This window comes from Petaurus breviceps, unplaced genomic scaffold, assembly GCF_028583685.1.
Source record: "Petaurus breviceps papuanus isolate PSGF00001 unplaced genomic scaffold, PetGlider_PUasm1.0 189, whole genome shotgun sequence".
In the NCBI taxonomy this organism is placed as follows: Eukaryota; Metazoa; Chordata; class Mammalia; order Diprotodontia; family Petauridae; genus Petaurus; species Petaurus breviceps.
Window position 1 is genome coordinate 36,835,700 of NW_027185809.1, and position 21,527 is coordinate 36,857,226.

The 21,527-nt window shown below is 41.0% G+C and overlaps 1 protein-coding gene across 9 annotated transcripts in view; it reads left to right on the forward strand.

The window, feature by feature from the left end:
- Positions 1 to 21,527, forward strand: part of ADCK1 (aarF domain containing kinase 1) — a 196,202-nt gene that overhangs the window by 147,251 nt on the left and 27,424 nt on the right. For all 9 annotated transcript variants that reach the window (XM_069092316.1, XM_069092315.1, XM_069092323.1 and 6 more), the window contains one exon: positions 7,553 to 7,669. In XM_069092316.1, the coding sequence (XP_068948417.1) occupies positions 7,553 to 7,669 (117 nt within the window). The remainder of the gene's footprint in view (positions 1 to 7,552; positions 7,670 to 21,527) is intronic.

Here is a 21,527-nt window from a genome sequence, read left to right on the forward strand (position 1 = left end):
CCAACCTCTTCATTTTACATATGAGGAAACTAAGTCACAGAGAGGTTAAATGACTTACTAAAAGTGTATAGAATCTTAGGATATAGAACCAGAAGGGACCTTAAGCATTATCTAGAATCGCAAAGATATAAGGGAGTTCGTTTAATCCAACTTGTCCATGAAGAGAAATCCCCTCTGAAACACCTTTGACAAGTGCTCATTCAGTCTCTGCTGGAAGCCTTCATTGATAAGGAATTCAGTACTTCCTGAAAAAAAATCTCATACACTTTTGGACATCCTGGATCATTAGGAAGATTTTCCTTATGTTGAGAAGAACTTCTCTTCCTGTAACTTTCACCTCTCCTATTTCACCCCTTCTATTGTCTAGTTTTATACAGAATAAGCCATATCCCAATTTCACTAATAGCTCTTTAGATATTTGAGGACAGATACCATTTTCCCCCAAAGTCTTTTCTTCATCAGATTAAACACTGCCTGGTCCTTCATCAGATCCTGCCGTGGTATCATCTCCAGTCTTCTTGTGGTCCAACCTGTTGTATAGATGATAAAACTTAATAGCTCAAGAGGGGAACGAATTTAACCAAGGTCACATTTTTGGACTCTCTCTTATTACCTTTCTTGTTAGTCAGGAAGTTTGACAGAGGCAACATAGGAAGGGATGGTAGCCTAACAAAGATGTTGGGGTCAGTGCACCTCAACTGATACCATGCACCAATCCCTCCCACCTGCCTGTGGATCTTGGGGCAAGGCTCTTGACCTTCCCTAACTCTGTCAAGCCAATTTTTTCTTAACTAAGCAGTGAGCAATTTCACATTTTACAGACACTTCAGTGTCACATCTACTGAGAAGCACTTACAGTTCTCCCTGAGTTTCCATGACAAATCCTCTTATTTCCCACATTTGATATTTCTGTCATTTTTAAGTCTAACAGGCTAAAGTGAGGGGATACATTCTGCCTATCAGGATGCAAAGAGTTGTGTTTGAAAAGAAATTGGGTTTTGGGGGGAAAGATAAATGAAGTGCAGAATGTGTGATAGCGGACCGTATCTGGGCCATTGATGGGCCAGGTTAAAGACCCAGAACCTCTCAAATCTCTCATTTTCTCTTTATCTTAAATGCTATTTATCTGGCATTTTCTGTTTTCTGGCTACCCACATGAAGTTTAGTTCTAGGGTTTTAGTTTTCTCTTTCCAAAGTCTCAGGATCTCGGGTAGAGGTATTTGATGTAGGTTTAGATCTGGCAGGGACCTTAGAAGCCATTTTGTACAGCCCCCTCATTTTATAAATAGGAATGAGGTTAACAGACTTATCCAAGGTCACACAGGTAGTAAGTATAGTTAGCCCTTCCATTTCACAAGTTAAGGGCATGGCACCCCTGTGATCTGGAAAATATATGTAAAATTTTTTGACCCTCCCTTCATACCAGAGAAGTCTGAATTATTATGGTATTAAAAGATAAAATATATTGATATTATGCAATGCTATACATATATTTTGTGCATTTCTGAGTTTCTAAACTTTTTATGTGTCATCTACTGGCCTTCACTTGTCATCTGTGACTTCCACGAAACTCCAGAAAAATTCCAGTTTAATTTCTTATGCCAATCCACAATGTATCGAAACCCTGGTGGGGAAAGTCACAGTGTGAAAGGGGTAACTGTTGTAGAGCTAAGATTTGGAGAGACCCTGGAGCTCTTACTCCAAAGAGAGCAGGCTCTCCACTACACTATTCTAACTCCATAATAGTTTCCCTCAAATGAATGGGAGGGAAGAGTTTAAAAACAAAACATATTTTATTATTATCTGGAAACTATGAAAAACTATAATTCTTTGGTAAAAAATGCCAAGTATAAATTTTAAGCTTTAGGGGTCACCGAAAAGCCCTTCTTTGGACATAGGTTTCAATTTGCAAAATAATAACAGTAAGGGAATTATTCATGATGTATCACCAGCCTGGCTTGAGTTAGAAGCCTTCGGGTAGAAAGGAGTACCTCACATCTGTTACCTCATTTGTATTCATAGTATTTCATGGCATCTTAGGATAGAAATTATTTTTCCCATTGGTAACACCAAGATTTGGGTATATTAAATTACTTGCCCAGTTACAGTGGGAAGTATGCTTTGTACCTGTTGCTCGGTTTACTTCCTTAAGTCTTTCTGATTTCACCTTTCTTGGTCTCTACCTTTCTTCCCACAAGACCAAAGGATGGGCAGGGCTAGTTTATGAGTTGGAATCCACCTTTCTGCCAGGCCCAAGGCCAGGGCAAAACTCCCCAGTGTTTGAAAAGGAAGAAAGGGGTGGCTAGGTGGCACAGTGAGTAGAGGGCCGGCCCCAGAGTCAGGAGGACCTGAGTTTGGATTTGGCCTCAGACACTTAACACACACACACAAAAAACCTAGCCGTGTGACCTTGGGCAAGTTACTTGATCCCAATTGCCCTCCAAAAAAGCAAAAAAAAAAAAAAAAAGGGAAGGAGAAAAGGGATGTACGCCGCAACCAAAAGCCTCCATCTCTGGCTTCCTGATCTTGGTGACACCTGGAGGAGGCATAGCCGAGACAGCCTTACACCAGACGATCTTGAAAACATTGAGGAATCACTATACAAACTATCTCAGAGAAGGGAATTATTCCCCCAAAATAGAAAAAAAAGCACAGATGATATTAATACTTCTAGAACATGATTGTGAGAATTTCAATAACAATGACCTTTATGTCTATCTTTTCTTTCATCATTAATTTTTTTTCCCTTCCTTTGGATTTCCTTCTCCCTTCTCTCCTGCCGCCAGCCCTATCTGACCTTAGATTAATTAAGGACTGTATCTCCCAAGAGAACCCATAGCACTCATCTGCTGTCTGGGGTACCTTGGAGCCCCAGGGACTCACTGGAATGTAGTCCCCATTTTTGAGGGAAGAGAAAGAAAATGGAGGAAAAGGGAAGCAAGGCCTAGGTTCTCTTTGACTACTGCAGGTTCATCCTTAGGACTGGCTTCCTTTCAGCCCCAGACAGTGAGAGGAAGGTGGAATGAAGTCTCTGGTAACTGACTCTCTTTAATAGTCTCCTGTGCCTACTTTCTCATTGCGACAAAATTATGACAGTTATCTCTACGTGTGTAAAGGATATCTTTGATGAAAATAAAAGAAAGGCATCTTTTTGGGAGACCACATCTTCAAACAATTACAAGATTCCACTGTGTTTCTCATATGTTGATCAAAAAAAAAAAAAGCATTTGACCCAGTAGAGTGGAATGCAACCTTAAAGACTTTTAGAAACATCAGAGGTGTTTGCTAAGGTTGTGACGTCCAGCTGTTGCAGTGCAAGGAGCCAGTGTTATTCCTCATTTCTACCCCCTTTTCTATTCTGGAAAGGAGTGGAGCTGAATCCTCCTCCAGGCCATTGTAGGGTATGGCCTTCTCTTTGGGTACCACCGTCTCACATCTGCACACCTCTTTTCTCATTTCAGGGGCTAGAGATTTAATCTGCCATACCTTCTTACAGCAATTACCTCACTTTTAACCTAGGAGCAATATAATGGCCCTCAAGTCCATATGGTCTCTTGCTCTGCTATATTATGGAGATTCTATCAGACAAAGAACAACTAAGCAGTGCAGTGATTAGGATGCTGGCACTGGAGTCAGGAGGACCTGAGTTCAAATTTGGTCTCAGACACTTATTAGCTGTGTGACCCTGTACAAATCACTTAACCTGTTTGCCTCAGTTCCTCATCTGTAAAATGAACTGGAGAAGGAAATAGCAAACTACTCCAGTATCTTTGCCACTACAACTTCAAATTGGGTCATGGAGAGTTGGACATAACTGAAACAACTCAACAACAAAATGAGACAAAATCCATTTTAAGTAAGTTCCTAACATTTATACAGAGGTTTAGTTTTCTTTCCCAGTTTAAATTTTGTATATTTCCAGCTAGCCCTTTGTTTCCTCCACTCACCTTTTCTCAGCATACCTGCACTCTATAGACATGCAAGACAAACCTTCCTGGCCAATCATGGGTATTTGTATGGAGCAGAACCAGGGTACAGTTAGCATCTTAGATAAAAATAAATAAGAAAATAATAGGTGGCAGCATCTGTTATTATATAGATATAGTGGGAGGAGGTTGCAGAAATAGTAGAAGTTTAGAAACATAAGTCTTTAAAGAGGTGAATCTTTAAAGAATCTTCTAAAGAGGTGAGTATAACTGATAATTTCAATCCCAGTTCTTCATTCCAAGAATACAACAGGGACCTAATGATCCACTGTAATCTTTTCCATCTGTCTCATCTCAACTTTCCTTTATCTGTTTCTCTGTTTCAAGAAATTATTATTTCTGTCTCATTAATAGCCAGTTATTAAAATTGGGGAGACCCAAACTGTTTGCCCTGTTTCATTTTCTTGTCTGAAGCCCAGTCTCTCAAAGGAACTGGAATGATGAAAAATAGGATTAACATTCTGGGTATTGCTATTCTACCCAACAAGATCAAACTTCTAATCTAAAATGAATTCCTGATTGTTGTGTTCTGTTCTAGCTAATTTGGGCAGAAACAGATCCTCAGTCTAGGTTCCCTAAGGCTGTAGGTGGTCTGGGTGTAGTGTACTTTGTCCAAGAGTGATATGATGTCACTCTCCCAGTCCCTAATTGGAGTGAGCCCACTTCTCTTTGTAAAGTTAATCTGTCATTAGTTGGTAACTAATCAGAGTTGATTGGCACCTTTTGGAACACCCACTTTTACAAGGGCATATAAACCATGAGCCTGTCACCATGATGATCTTTGGTCCGAGACCCAGACAGCCTAATGACCATTCTTTTTATGAATAAAATGCTAGAATTATTAATAAAATTATTAATTACCCAGACATTATGTCTCTCAAACTTTTTAAAATGTCACACTATCATTCTGTCTTTCTCTTTGTCCATCACCCCTTAACTACCACTCTCTCTTCTGATCATTTCATTAAGTCCCAGGTAGGGGCTAGGGATGCTGTGTTCTCCACTGCTTCTTCTCTTGCTGTGTTCATACATTCCCAGCACCTTCTGCCCACTCTGCTCTCTTGAAGATTATGACTAAAATCATTCTTCCAACATAAAGATCTCAGTAGTCCATGTTTTTACTCAGGACTATGGGGAAGAGGAGATGTCCCTCTGAACCACAAATCCCAGAATGCCAGTCAGTTTTCAAACTCCTATTGCAAGGTCCTACAGGATTTTGTTTCAAATACAACCATATCAACAACACAGTTCAAAGACCTTCTGATTGTTCATTTCAAATGAGTCACAGTGTCCAAATGGAAGGAAGGATTCTTTCGAGCTGTTGAGACCCCCTAAATGCTCCTATTTATAATGTGCTTGTTATATCAAACTGCCTCAAACAATAAGTCTCTTCAATGAGATCCATTATTATTTAAAAGAGTTTGTTATAAACAATACTCACAGAAAACACACACACACACAGAATCTAAATGAATGAGAAATGCCTTTTGTCCAGACTGTGACATACAGTTGAATAACTGTGCTATTGAGTTAGAGCATTAACACATCAGTTGGACAAACACTGCAGATAGAAATAGGTTGAGCCCATAATTGAATTAGGAAGATGAAAGTAGTCTGCATTGCATTTGGGAAATTATGCAGCACTTTTAACAATTCTAAACTGCTTTCAGGTGCAAAAACCTCCACTTCCTCCACTTATCAGTACAAATGTTCTCCCAGTGATATACTTTGGTTGCATATCCTAGACCATAACAACTTATGAGGAATTAAATTTGTGGGTGACCCAGAAGGCAATTGAGAAACACATGTTATACTCTAGTAAAACTATGGCATATTTCCAATGATTAATTAACCTATGCTCAGTAAGTGGCATAAGGGATATCATTGAAGAAAGGTAGAGGCTGAAGGGAAAGGGAACTAGTCATTGGCTCAAACAAAATATTACACATAGATAGCCTGAGTATTCCAATGTTACTCTTGAAATGTAAAAAGGCCTAAAAGAAGGCCTTCACCATATTGGGCAGATCCTCTGTGGGGTATCTTTGGAAGAATCATGCAAGATAAAAAGAAATGGATCTGTTGCAATCTATAGCCTTGGAGGGAACACTCGCATCCTTGAGATCGAAGATCTGATGAAGCTTTGAAGCCTGAAGTGTGGCTTAATGGATAGAATACTGGGCTTGAAGTCTAAGTTCAAAGCCTACTTCTGACAGTTTCTAGCTGGTTGACCACAGGCAAGAACTTTAACCTCTCTGAATCTCAGGTTCTTTATCAACAAAATTTGGAATGTGGATGGTCTCTTAGTTCCCTTCCTATTTAAAAGCTATAATCTTATATTTACTTTTTGATGTATTTGATGTATTTACATAAGGATTTGCAGTGATAACCATAAGCCTTAGTGAAATTCAGCTTCTTGCCGAGCTCAGAAGAAATCTGTGGTTGGACTAGCTATAAAATATCAGTTCCATTCTTGATATTTTACTATCCTTAGAATCTTTGGGGGGAAAATGGAAGAGTGGAAAGCTGGGAATGTTTGGTAGAGTGTAAGTATCAGTATCTGGCTCCCTTGCAGAGTCTTTCATCTCTTAAACAATATTTCCATTCAGACCCCAAGGGAATTTTTTTTAATAGTTCCATTGTATGGATGGAGAAACTGAGGCAGACATTAGACAATGTGTCTGAGGTCCACTTGCTGTTGTTGTTATTGTTGTTCAGTCATATCTGACCCTGTGACCGCATTTGGGGTTTTCTTGGAAAAGATACTGCAGTAGTTTGCTATTTCCTTTTCCAGCTCATCTTACTGATGAGGAAACTGAGGCAAACTGAGGTTAAGTGATTTGCCTGGGGTCATACAGTTAGTAAGTGTTTGAGGTGAGATTTGAACTCAGGTCTTCCTGATTCCAGGCCTGGTGCTCTATCCATTGTACTACCTAGCTGCCCCACCCCTTTAGTGAGAGAAATCTGAAAATTGGGAATTTCAAGTTTCTAATCCTAGGTTATGTTCCACAAGAAAGTCTGAAAGTTACCAGTGGGTAATGGTGGATCTTCCTTTCCTAGTACTGAAAAGCGGCCATCTTAATAGGAATGTGGAGTCACACTAAAGGGGAAGACAGTTAAAAAATACCCTTTTACCCTGATCGAGTATCTTTGTGTCTTTTTTTTTTTTTGCCATTGTAATGAAACTTTATTGACATATTTACATAAGCAGTTTTGGAACCATCATTTTCTTCTCACTCCATGCCCTAATTAGAAGGTAAGAGTCTGAAGGTATGTGCATTTTCTTTTTTTTAATTTTTTAATTAATTTAATTTCCTTTTAGTTTACAGGATTCAAATCCACAATTCCTTGAGTTCCACATTTTGTCCCCCTCCTCCCTTCCCCTCCATCTTTGTGTCTTCTTTCCCCACCAGTGATGTTGAATTTTCCTCCTTTGCTGGCTCAGTATGGCCTCCTTTGTTAGAGGCCTTCCATTTTTCTGCTCACTGGGTCCCATTGGAATCTCCTCTTAGAACCCCCTTCATTTGTTCCCCCAGAGACGCCCCTGACCATTCTCTGTCCTGTTGTAGGTCCCTCGCATTTACTGGGAGCTGTCAACGCGACGAGTCCTCCTGATGGAGTTTGTAGAAGGTGGACAGGTCAACGATAAGGCTTACATGGAGAAGAACCAGATTGATGTCAACGAGGTAAGAAGAGCATGTTGAATGGGAGAAGGCAAGGCTTTTTGTTCTGGCCCAGGGGTACCCAATTTAGAGCCATAACACAGACTCAGAGCCGGAGACTCTTCTTCTGCCTTACCTTACTAAACTGTTGCCTGAAGAATGAACATGATGGGTGTATCACACTACAAGACCGACAGTGGGATTCTGAGGTCAAATTGGAAGATGTGATTTATTTCATATTTCACTTAGGAGCCCTTTCAGCTCTGCAGGGCAGAGGGGCCCTACACAGAGGCGCTCTCTCTCTCTCTCTCTCTCTCTCTCTCTCTCTCTCTCTCTCTCTCTCTCTCTCTCTGTCTCCCTCTCTGTCTCTGTCTCTCTGTCTGTCTGTCTCTCTGTCTGTCTGTCTGTCTCTCTCTGTCTCCCTCTCTCTCTCTGTCTCTCTGTCTGTCTCTCTCTCTCCCTCTCTGTCTCTCTCTCAACATTGCAACCATTAAGGCTTTTCTTGCCCACTGTCCTGCCCCTGCTATTTTTCCTTCTGACAGGTGAGCATTGATCTCTCTTTACTTGCTATCGATGAGCTACAGATCCGACTGACTAACAAAGAACAATGGCATGAAATCAATTGGATGTTGCCCATTTCTTCTTCTCTGGAGTCCAGAAACAGTCTCTCTTCTTTCCTTACCTCCGCAGCAGAGCTTTTGAGACACCAGGTGAAAAAAGGAACCATAGGTTTGAGAGGTTTCTATTAGGATAGAGGAAGTTAGGCTAACAAAGCGTCTGTGGATGGATCTGGGACGTTAGTCACATAAAGCAGGGCTGAGTGTCTCCTGCGGCATCCTTGACCTTGTCAGTTTGGAGCTATTGCCTCTAAAACCTGGTTCTTGGGAGTGTGGGTAGAGACTTTGAGATCAGTGGGTCCATCTAGCCCATAGTCTTTCCTTCTCTATCCATGGTTGTTTGCCCAGCCAGGCTAGCCATTTTATTATTAGAGATTGTTGCATAGGATCTAGTTTTTATGTCCTTGTAATTCTGTGTGCTCATGGCAGCTTTGTGGCATAGTGGTTAGAATGCTGGGCTTAGAGTCTGGAAGACCTGAGTTCAAATCTGGCAGCAGACACTAGTTTTGTGACCCTGGGCAAGTCACTTAACCGTGTTTACCTCCATTTCCTTATCTGAAAGATGAGCTAGAGAAGAAAATGGCAAACCCTTCCAGTATCTTTGTCAAGAAAACCCCAAATGGGGTCATGAAGAGTCAGACACAACTGAGTAACAGCAAAAGTTTTGTATATGGAGAAAAGCTACTCCAGCATAATGGATTGTACTTATATGACTGTTAAATGGAATTCATTAGTCAGCCTTCCTGATTGAACCTGAGAGGTTGGAGCGTCACCCCAACAATAGCCCTTCACGGCCTGGCCCTTTCTTGCTTTTCCTGATTTCTTACATTTTACTCCCCTCCACATACTCTGTAATCGATGATAGTAGCCAGTTGCTGTTCCTTGTACACTATCCTTCGTCTCCCATCTCTGTGCCCTTGCGCTGGTTCTGCCCCCGACCAGACTGCCCTCCTTATTCGTTTCCACCTCATAGTTTCCCTAGCTTCCTCAGGACTCCATTTATACTCTGTATGTCCTGCATTGTCTCTTTGCAAGTAGGGACCATGTCTTCGCCTCTCTTTTGGTCCCCAGCCTTCAGCACAGTGCCTGGCACAAAGTAAGCCCTTAATAAATGTTTGTTGACTCGTTAGAACTATAGAGGAAAGGGATAAGTGCCAGGAATAACTGATGCCCACTGTGACCTCTTCCCTCTCACTAGTGTGCCCTTCCCCCAGTATGTGTGGGAAGTTATCCCAGACCTTGTCTTCAATGGGAGAAGAGTGTAGGAGAAGAATGAAGAGTGAGGGGACATGATAGAAGAAATCTTGGGCCAAAATCACTATATCTTGGAGTTGGAAAGACCCTCAAAGGTCATATAATACAGACACAGTCTGGAAAGGAATCCCTTCTATGACATCAGGGGAAAGCTTTCTAAAATTGATCAGGGCCCAGTCTCCCAAATCCTCCTGATTTCAGACCCTGACTAGGGGCCATCCCAGTGAGAGCAGGGGAAAGAGAGAAAAGGATATATTCCGCATGTGTTGACTAGCTTATTTCCATGAGCACATCTAACCCACAGTTCTTTGGCCTGCTGGGATGTCCCGGGTAAGCTGAGCACATAGACACTCATCCATCCTTACATACACACAAACAGTTTCACTTGCACTTAAACACGTCTGTTCACTCCCTTGCCACCCTGTATAAATAATCCCTACTCTTGGTGGGGGGAAAGGAAGGGAGCTTTGGCTAAGCTCAGTTTTTTCTCAGGCAACCTTAAAAGTGGGCTGAGGATCGCTTCTCTTGGAAAGGGAAAGGATCCCCAGGCCCTCCCTCCTTTTCGAAACAGGTTGGTGACATTTACTTAATGCCTACTCTGGCAGGATTATCATTAAAGCTGCTCCCAAAGCACATTAATCTCTCTGGATCCTCACTGGTGCAGAGCTGTAATGGCATTTAATCGGAGGAGGCTTTGATTTTTAAAGACAAATGCAAACACAACATCTGTTAGTGGTACTGTTGCTTGTTCATGACCAAGAGTGTTTGCTACTGGCTGTAAAGCTGATACTGGGATATAGAAGTACAGTGTAGAGAGCACGATTCTCTTTACACATCCAGATGGATTAGTAGTCCAAAGATTTGGGTTCAAATCCTGGCCCTACCACTTATTACTTCCATGACCTTGTGTAATTCATATTTCACCTGACCTCTCTGGGTCTTGGTGCCTCATCTGTAAACTGAAGGGGTCAGACTGGGTGGTTTCTGAGGTCCCTCCTAGATCTAAATCTGTTATTATGTCAATTATGGTTCAGACACATGGGGAAGTAGGGTTTGGAGGAAGAGCAAACTGAGATGGGTAATCATAGTAATTTGTTGTTGCTGTTGTTCACTCATATCTGACACTCTTTGTGACTCCATTTGGGGTTTTCTTGGCAAAGATACAGAAGTGGTTTGCTATTTCCTTCTCTAGTTCATTGTACAGATTAGGAAACTGAGGCAAAAAATGTTTAAGTGACTTGCCCAATGTCACAGTCAAGTAAGTGTCTGAGGCTGGATTTGAACTCAGGAAGATGAGTCTTTCTGATTCTAAGTACAAGGCTTTATCTACTCTGCCCTGCATCATAATAATAACTAGCTTTTATAAAGTGCGTTAGAGTTTACAAGATGCTTTACCTATGTTATCCCATTTGATCTTCACAACAACCCTATGAGGTAGGTGCTATTATTATTTCCATCTTACAGATGAGGAAATTGAGGCCTGAGAAAGGTTAAATGACTTACCCAGGGTCATACAGCTAGTAAGAGTCTGGGACTGTAGGGGCAGCTAGGTGGTACAATGAATAGAGCACCGGCCCTGGAGTCAGGAGGATCTGAGTTCAAATCCAGCCTCAGACACTTAACACTTACTAACCGTGTGACCTTGGGCAAGTCACTTAACTCCAACTGCCCTACCTTCCCCCCTCCAAAAAAACAAAAAAATAAATTAAGAGTCTGGTGCTGCATTTAAACTCAGTTCAACTCAAGTTCAACACTCTATCCACTCCATTCAAGTCACCTAGCTTCCTCAAGTTAGAAAAGCGTTCCCTAATTCTATCCTGATTTACAAGAGAAGCTTTGCTATAATAAAAGTTCTATCATATGTTATGAATGAATGAATGAGTCCAACAGCAAGCATTTATTCAGTGCTTGCTATGTGCCAAGCCATGTGCTGGGTACTAAAGATACAAAGAAAAAAATGAAACAATCCCTGCCTTCAAGAAGCTTACATGCTATGAGAATGAACCATATGACCTGGCAATAGCAACAACGAATACCTACTTAGTACTGTCTAAGAAATAGAGTGGTAGATCAGTGGAATAAGTTAGGTATGCAAGACACAACAGTCAATGACTATAGTTATCTACTATTTGATAAATCCAAAACGCCAGTTTCTGGGATAAGAACTCACTATTTAATAAAAACTGCTGGGAAAATTGGAAAACAGTATGGCAGAAACTAGGCATAAACCAACATCTTACACCCTCTACCAAGATAAAGTCAGAATGGATATATGATTTAGATATAAAGACTGATACTATAAGCATACTCAGAGAGCAGGGAATACCTGTCAGATCTATGGAAAAGGGAAGAATTTATGACCAAACAAGAGATAGAGAACATTATGAAATGCAAAATGGATGTTTTTGACCACATTAAATTGAAAAGTTTGCACATACAAAGTCAATGCAACCAGGATTCAAGGGGAAGCAGAAAACTGGGAAACAATTTTTAGTCATTGTCTCTGATAAAGCCTCATTTCTAGAGTATATAAATAATTGAGTTGAATTTATAAGAATACAAGTCATTCCCCAATTGATAAATTGTCCAAGGATATAAACAGGCAGTTTTCAGAGGAAGAAATTAAAGCTATTTACACTTATCTGAAAAAAGGTTCTAAATCACTATTGATTAGAGAAATGTAAATCAAAACAACTGAGGTACCACATCATATCTATCAGATTGGCTAACATAACAAAACAGGAAAATGATAGAAATTGGAGAAGATGTGGGAAAATTGGAACACTATTGCATTGTTGGTGAAGTTGTGAACTGATCCAGCCATTCTAGAGAGCAATGTGGAACTATGCCCAAAGGGCTATAAAATTGTGCTTACCTTTTGACCCAGCAATAACACTCCTAGGTCTGTATCCCAAAGAGATCATAAAAACAGGAAAAGGACACACATGCACAAAAGTATCTATAGCAGCTCTTTTTATGGTGGCAAAGAATTAGAAACTGAGGAGATGTCCATCAATTTGGGGAATGGCTGAATAAGTTATGGTATATGAATGTAATGGAATGGTGCTAGAAATGATGAGCAAGTGGACTTCAGAAAAACTTGGAAAGACTTATGTGAACTGATACTGAATAAAATGAGCAGAACAAGGAGAACATTGAACACAGTAACAGCCACCTCGTATGATGACTGACTCTGATAGACTTAGCTCTTCTCAGCAACACAGGGATCTGAGATAACTCCAATAGAGTCATGATGGAAAGTGCTGTCCACATCCAAAGAAAGAACTTTGGAGTCTGAATTCAGATGGAGGCATGCTATCTGCTCTCCTTTTCTTTTGTTTTTTTATTTCTCCTTTCTCGTGGTTCCTCCCATTAGTTGTAACTGTTCTTTACATTATGACTAATGTAAAAATATGTTGAATATGAATGTATATGTAGAGGCTATATCAGATTGTACTCCATCTTGGGGAGGGGGAGGAGCGGAAAGGGGAGAAAGTTTAAAATTCAAAATCTTGCAGAAGTGAATGTTGAAAACTAAAAAATTAATTAATTACATGTTTAAAAAATACCTACTGTATGTAAGGCATTCTTACAAGATGTTAGAAATAAAAAGACAAAAATAACAGCCCTTCCCTCAAAAAAATGTACATTCTTTTGCAGAAAAAATGAAGACATAAATGTTGTTTAGTTGTTTTTCCGACTCTTTGTGTGCCCTTTTTGGGGTTTTCATGGCAAAGAGTGGTTTGCCATTTCCTTCTCCAGCTCGTTTTACAGATGAGGAAACTGAAGCAATCGATGTTAAGTGGCTTACCCAGGATCAAACAACTAGTTAAGTGTCTGAGGCTAGATTTGAACTCAGGTCTTCCGGACTCCAAGGCCCATGCGCTATCTACTGTGCCACCTAGAAGCCTCCCCATCCCAAGATCTTGACTCAGGATTTTTACTAGCTTAAAAAAGCCACTTGGGCTTTGTGTCATCAGGAAGGCTCCTAGACAGATTTCTCATTTAACCTCAGTCTGTAAATTTTCCATTTCCCCTCAAATTTTGGTATTTGAGTGGATTTTGGAACCCTGAAGTCACCAAGGAGAGACAGAGCAGGGCAATGGTTTTACACAGTCTTCTCATGGTGATGGTGATAATAAAAAAATAGGGGACAGATCCTGGGCCTATGATTTTATTGGTATAGGGAATCCTAGGTGAGTAAATTTGTAAAATTTATAATATGAGGGAATCTGATTTGTAAAGTAACTTCTATCCCAAAGTCCTGTGACCTGACTATGAGATCCTGTTTGCAAGGCAATCCTCTGGGCATTTACCTTGAAGAGATGATTAGACCCATACAAGGCAGTGAGTGTTCACTGACTCCCATGGTCTGGGCAGGACATTTAGATTAGATTCCTTTGTCCAGTGTTGTAGAATACAATATCCTTAGTGTTTGAAAAGGGACACGTACCACTAATCATTACTGAGGCATGGTATTTTGCTTGATTGGGAGGAAACAGAAAATTTAAATTCTTTTAAATATGATCTATCCTTAGCCAACTTACATTAACCAGAGTCAATCACAGCATAACATGCCGCACTTGCTCCCCCTAAGCTGTAGCTCCAGAGCTCCTGTGTCCAATGATAACATCTTGGCACCTTAACATTTCTACCAAAGATAATTATGTGGGCCCTGAGAGGGTGTGAAATTTAGGGATGAAAACAACCTACCAGATGTAAGCAAGTAAGTTAACATTCTCATGTAGGCAGCCAGGTTAAGCAGTCTCAGAGTCTGGAGACTTTAATTCAGATCTTTCCTAGATGCTTAACTATCGTGTTTCCCCGATAATAAGACCTATCCCGAAAATAAGCCCTCCCCTTACTGTGTAAGATTCCTCTAAAATAAGCCCTCCCCCGAAAATAAGCCCTATTGAGATTGCTACTGTAGTGAAGATGATCCCCTGCGCTACACACTACATTACGGTACCCTCTGTATGCACCGCCCCTCCCCCCCCCGTGAAACGCATGCCGTGCTCCGAGCTGCATCCAATCAGAGCTGCAGCAGTGAGCGCATCATCCTGTTCTTCCCCAGTGATTTGCTTATTTAATAAAGGTACATTTTTTTGTTCACATTTACCTGTTTATTAAAATTGCTGTCAATGTTCATTAAAATAAGCCCTCCCCTGAAAATAAGCCCTCTGGTGTTTTTCTGTCCAAAAAATAATAAGACAGTGTCTTATTATCGGGGAAACATGGTAGCTGTGCAAGCCAAATCAAGTCATTTAACCGCTCTTTGCCTCAGTTTCCCTAGATGTAAAAATGAGGGTAATAATAGCACCTGCCTCACAGGATTGAATGAGAGAACACACACAGTGTTTTGGAAACCTTAAAAGCAATTTATAAATGCTAACTATTGTTATTATATGGCATCATATGATGGTATAAAGAGGCTTAGATGGTACCTACTTCATTCTAGCTGAGGGTTACTGATGAGGCTTTCAAATGGGCATTTCTTTTTTTTTTTTTTTTAAGCAATCGGGGTTAAGTAACTTGCTTAAGATTACATGGCCAGGTGTTTCTGGGTGGGTGCTAAGTGTCTGAGCCCAGGATTCGATTTCCAGGTCAGTCTGACACTGGAGCCGGTGCTCTTACTCACTGTGCTACCTGGCCGCCCCCACAAATGGGCATTTCTTAATACCAGAGTAGTTAACCCTAACCCTACACAAGTCACTTTACCCCAATTGGCTCAAAAAAAAAAATAAAAGATCCCAGGATGGGACCAAAGAGGCAGCAGCACCTGGTATCATAATGGGAAGGTATGCTTTAAAAGAACAAAGTAGGGGGCAGTTAGCTGGCATAGTGGATAGAGCATTGGCCCTGAAGTCAGGAGGACCTGAGTTCAAATCCAGCCTCAGACACTTGATACTAGCTGTGTGATCCTGGGCAAGTCACTTAACCCCAATTACCTCACAAAAACAAACAAAAAAGTAGGTCTCAATCTTCTTATACTTTATCACTCTTCTCCCTCTCTCTCACACACGACATACTCTGCAGTCTAATGACACTGGCTTCCTAGCTGTTCTTCACACAAGACTCCATCTCCTGACTCCAGGCATTTTTATTGTCTGTCTCCCATGCTTGGGATGCCTTCCCTCCTCATCTCCATCTCTGGCTTCCCTGGGCCTCTTTCAAGTGCCAGCTAAAATCTCATCTTCTACAACAAGCCTTTCCCAATCCCCCTTAATGCTAGTGCATTCCCTCTGTGATTATTTCCATTTTATCCTGTATATAGCTTGTTTTTATGTCTTCACACGATCGATTATGAGCCCCTTGAGAGAAGGGACAGCTTTTTGCCTTTCGTTACATACCTAATCCTTAGCACAGGGCCTGACACATAGTAGGCACTTAATAGATGTTTGTTGACTGACTGAGGGGTTGGCTCTGGGCTCCCCTAAGTCATTTGTCAAATCATTCCTACCCCACTTCACTTGAGTTGTCCCATCCCGCTAGCAACCTAACCTAGCCCAGTCCTTCTTAGCTCTTAAGGGCTGAGATGAAACAAGACCATCTCGAGGTGGCCGACCCACTCTTGAAGTTCTCTGCTGACTGATTGCTACCTTTCTTGTGGTCTCATAGACTTCAAGCTGGAAAAAACCTTAAAAGTCATATCATCTGATTCTTTTATGTTACAGAGGAGGAAAATGAACCATAGAAGAGTGAAATGACTCACCCAAAGTCACACAGTGTAGTAAAGAGCAGAGTTGACATTTTGTACCCAAGTCCTAATTCCAAAGCCAGTGTTCAAAGCACTATATAAATGTGAACTATTTATCATTATCAGAAAGACAACATGTCTAGTGGGTAGAGATCTGCCCCCAAAGCTGGGAAGACCTTAATTTAAGTCATACCTCTGGTACACACTCGCTGTGGGACCTTGGGCAAGGTACCTAATCCCTGTTTGCCCCAGTTTTCTCATCTGTAAAATGAGGATGAGGATAATAGCAGCCGCCTCCCAGGGTCTGAAATAATAATTATAGAGTGCTTAGCACAGTGCCTGGCACATAGTAAGTCCTATAGAAATGTTAGCTCTTATTATTCTAATTACTGTTACTCCACCTCTCAGTGCCTTAGGCCAGTGGTGTCAAACTCAAATAGATACAAGGGCCACTGATCTGTATAGAAGGATCCTTGCGGGCTGCATATTGACTTGGTTTTAAAATGTAATGTTATCTATGTTTTATTATATTTTTATTTACTTTGTTAAATATTTCCCAATTACATTTTAATCTGTTTCTGGCCCCACAAGGGAGTGTTTAGAGCAGCATTCAGCCAATTGATTTGATACCTCTGCTCTAGGCAATTCTGTATCACTATTAGCTGCTGAGAAGGTGCCTTGCTGTAGGGAATTTACTCACCTGGGGACTCCCTATGCCAATAAAATTATAAGTCCAGGACCTATCCCCTATTTTTATTATCACCATCATCATGAGAGAAGACTAGGCAGAAGCACTGCCCTGCTCTGTCTCTCCTTGGTCTGTCTGACTTTAGAGCCCAGCTTCCACCCAAATACCAGCATTCTGGGGGATGGGGCAAGCTCATCCTGGAGTCTCACTACCTGCCTGTCACAGACCGCTGGGGAAGCTGGCTGCCACTTCTGGACCTCATCTGTTTTTGTCTTTTTAGATCAAGAGCAGGTATCGCTTGGGGCCCTAATCCAGGGATCATATTTGCCAATTACTTTAAGAGCTGGCGACAGTGACTCTCATTGATCTTGTTAAGAGTAAAGGTCGGATTGCAGCTTGTTTCTCTGGGCTCAATATTGCCTCCTTGAACCAAAGAACTACTATTGATTGGCGGACCTTTATCGAAGGTTAATTGGATTTCAGTGAGTGTGTTTAGGATCCTGCTGGTACTGGGGAACAATTTAATTTGCGTGAAATTAGCAAAGAGGAAAAGGAGAGAGTTGGGGATGGTGGATTGGGGGAGGGTTCCGACTGGAGGCCATGGGGGGGTGCGGGGGGACAATTCTGTTGTAACTCTGGATATCTCTGGAAGAAAGTAGTCTGGTAAGGAGACTAAGGAAAGGATGATAATTCATGCTCACAAGGCAAAGCCACCCTGAAGCAGAAAGAGATGTTCTACTTCTCTCCCTCAGACACATATATTTCCAATGTGGAAATTTGTTTTGCTTGACTATGCTTATTAGATTTGAGGTCTTTTTTTTTTTTCTCTCTCAACAAAGTTTTTGGAAAAAATTGGGATATTAAGTTGGGAGATGGAGATAAAGGCTAGCAATCGGGTTATTAAAATGGAAAAAAAAAGAAAATTAAGAAAACAAGTTATGGGAGCATTTTTTAAAATGCACAGAAGAGAACAGAAGGAAGGTCAGTAGGAAACATAGATAAAGCCGAACAGCTCTGAAAATAACAGATTGAATTTGTTGCATACTTGTAGGCAGAACCAAGCTATATGTGGTACAGATTTATAGCTATATGAATGATCTTCTTTTTCTGTTACGCTTTGTATATAAGCTCTTCTTAGTTGGTGTTAAAGTTGAAAATACATATATTTTTAAATTTGTGTCTCTCAGCACAATACTCACAAATAAGCAACAACATTCCAGGAGGAAGATTTGTTTTTCTGAATCTGATTCTTCCCAGGATCATGGGTCATCTGGCGCTGTGTACTCATTTCATAGATAAAGTAATTGAGGCCAGGTAGGTATAGTGGCAAGCACCCCGGCGTCCTCAGGGTTTGCTGCTACCACAGGTTCTTGGATCTGCTTTGTTAAAGGAAAGCAACTCAAAATGGGCTAACAAGCTTACTTTAATCAGTCAGACATATATCGTTTACCTTGTTCAGGGGAAAAGGTCAACACCCCAAACTTCAAAGTATACAGGAAGAATTATCAAGACAGAAACAGATCAAGTAGACAGATTTCCAAACTGTCCAACCATTACATCCATACTCAGTCAACATCTGGGTTTTTCAAAGCCGGGGGGGACACTGGACAACGGCTTTTCAGAATACAGATCAAATCACAGAACACTTCTCAAAGTGAGCCCCCAAAACAAAGCTACACATCAGGGCTTATATAGCCTTCTCCTGGCTCAGAAAATGTAACAACCTTATTGACTCACTGGCCAATCAAGAAGTATTTACTGAAAAACAAGTCTCCCATCCCAGGCTTCAGGTGCACTTTAGCCTAGGGGCAGGGAAGATCTTCCAAATTTGCATTCCCATTACAGTAGGTCAAGTGATTTTTTCCAAAATCATCTGAACCCAGGCCTTTTGATTCCAAATCAGTCACTCTTTAACTTATCGGCGTGGGGAACCTTCAGCCTCGAGGCCACATGTGACCCTCTAGGTCCTCCACTGTGGCCAAATCCAAACTTTGATTGACTGAATCCAAACTCCACAGAACAAATCCCCTTAACAAGAGGATTTGTTCTGTAAAATTTGCCCACCCCTGCATATTATACTACTTCTCAGATATTATACTACTTGCTCAGATGCTTAACCCCTTCTGAACTCCTATATCTTCCATGTATTAAAAGGCTTATCTGAGGATCATTGATTTCAAGCTAGAATGAACCTAAGAGGTCACCTAGTCCAACCTCCTCACTTTACAAATGAGTAAACTGAGTCTCCATATGCTAATGAGACCCTTCTCATTACAACCCATGGATTTAATAAGAATGAAATTAAGAGATATGAACCATACATTTAATATCTGAACTACTGAAAAGATGGGTTACATTTCTGCTAGATACATGTTCTTACTAAGACAAGGATACTCCATCTCCCTACTCTGGCCATTTTCTCTGGCTGCCCCCCATTCCTGGAATGCTCTGCCTCCTCACTCTGCCTTCTGACTTCCCTGGTTTCCTTCAAGTCCCAGGTAAAATGGTGCCTTTTACAGGAAGCCTTTCCCAATCCCTCTTAATTCTGGTACCTTTCCCATTCCCATTATTTCCTGTTTATCCCATATATAACTTGTTTGTGCATACTGTTTGCATGGTATCTCCTCCTTTGGATTGTGAGCTCCTTCAGGGCAGGGACTGTCTTTTGACTCTTTTTGTCTGGCACATAGTAGGTGCTTAATAAATGTTTACCTTTGGATAAAAGGATGAGGATCCAGATTAAGAGAGGAGATGAGGATCTACAAGCATGATCCACAGTACATACAGTTGTCATGAATTTCCACATTTCTTTTGAGGAAATGCTAAACTTGTGCACGGTAGGGGAAGAACCCGTGAAGGACTCCACCAGGGATATGTCGATGCATTGTTGTAGTGTAGTAGGAAGTACTGAAGCAGAATTGAAGAAACTTGGTATCAGATCCAGGTACCACCGTACATGTTCACCTTTGTAATTTTGGGCAAGCCATGTATGAAATGAGGATAATAATATTACATTACTTACAGTTTAAGAGTATTATGCAAACCAAATGCAATAATGTAGGCGAGTTACTATATAAATATAAGCTACTATTATTATTCCCTCAGAAACCCTGGAGTGCCCTTCCCCTTTCTCTTACTGCCCACTTTCCTGTCTTCCTTGGTCATGGGGACCTCAAACTCTCTACTTTCTTAGTTCTTCATTGACATTGACTGAGGACCCTGTGCTCAAGGGAGACAGGGAAGTCTCTCATTAAAAACAAACAAAAAAAAACCCCAGCAACACATTTATTCTCTTCTTTTTCTTTTTTTGCTTTTTGGAGGGGGGACTGCAGGGCTATTGGTGTTAAGTGACTTGCCCAAGGTCACAAGGCTAGTTTTGTCTTAAGTGTCTGAGGTAGTATTTGAACTCAGGTCCTCCTGACTCCAGGGCCAGTGTTCTATTCACTGCATCACCTAGCCACCCCATCACATTTATTCTCTTGTTTTCTGTTGCCTCTCCTCCAAAGAGGGGAAATTGTGGAAATAGATAATAATTTCTCTGTGTTTTCTGTTCTAGGAGGCTGCAGTGGTTAGCTTCAGGAGATGTTCTGGAAGTTGGATCAGAGCAACTGAAAAGTCTCTGTCCACTTAAGGTGCTAGAATGATAGTATTCATATCTTTCCAATTGTTCTTTAAAAAATTGGCAATTTTTATGGGAAATAGCACAGCAGATGGATTTCTAGGGGGTTCCCTGTGGTAGCAGCAGCTGAGAACAACTGATGTAATTATAGCCCCTGGCCTTCCTTTTCATTTTGCCATTTTTCTGCTGCAAAAGGTGTGGGGATTTTTGGAAGATACATAGGGAGGAGTCCTTGCAGCCTTTTTGTAGATGGGAAAAACTGAGGTGGAAAGGATTAAAGAGACTTATCTAAGAGGAGCTAGTGCCTGGTGTAGGACTGGTATTAGGAGTTCCTGGCTCTCTTTTCCTTTGCCTTTTGAGTTTCCTAGCTCACTGCTTCCCTTGGTGGTCTTGGTCTTGCTTCTAAGACTCCCGAGAACAAAAATAGACTATCCTTTTGGGGGCAGTTACAAATTAATCCAAACAGTTATGGAATAATTAAAAGACTTTCAGTCAGTTCAGTTTTGAGAATAATCTAAAAATAACTCCTTGATTTAAATATTATTTACTAAATTAATTCTTTACTCAGCCTTTTTATAGACTCCTGTTTTCCCCCTACTGCTACAGAATAACGCTATTGTGTAATTACTTAGAAATTACTTATATGAGTGTCACCTTCTTTTTACTAAGAAAAATTAAGAGAATTGTCACCTCCATGAAGCCTGTACTGTTGTGCTAGGTTAATGCTGTTGATTAGCCAAATAGTCATTGGTCTCCCAACAGAACTCAGACAAGGTATCTTCTCTGAATGACTATTACTTTGGCCTTTGGATTCCTTGTAGAATCATGCAGCAGTAGGACCTTGAGAAGTCATCTCTTCCCTTCCCCTGCCTTCAGAGAAGATCAGCACCTGGTTCTTTTCCTGATACATTCAATGGGCTTCTAGAAGCATCTTGGTTTTTATCCAGCTGTGTTCTGAAGCATGAATCGTGGCCGTTGGAAACAGGACAGAAGTATCCAGTCATATT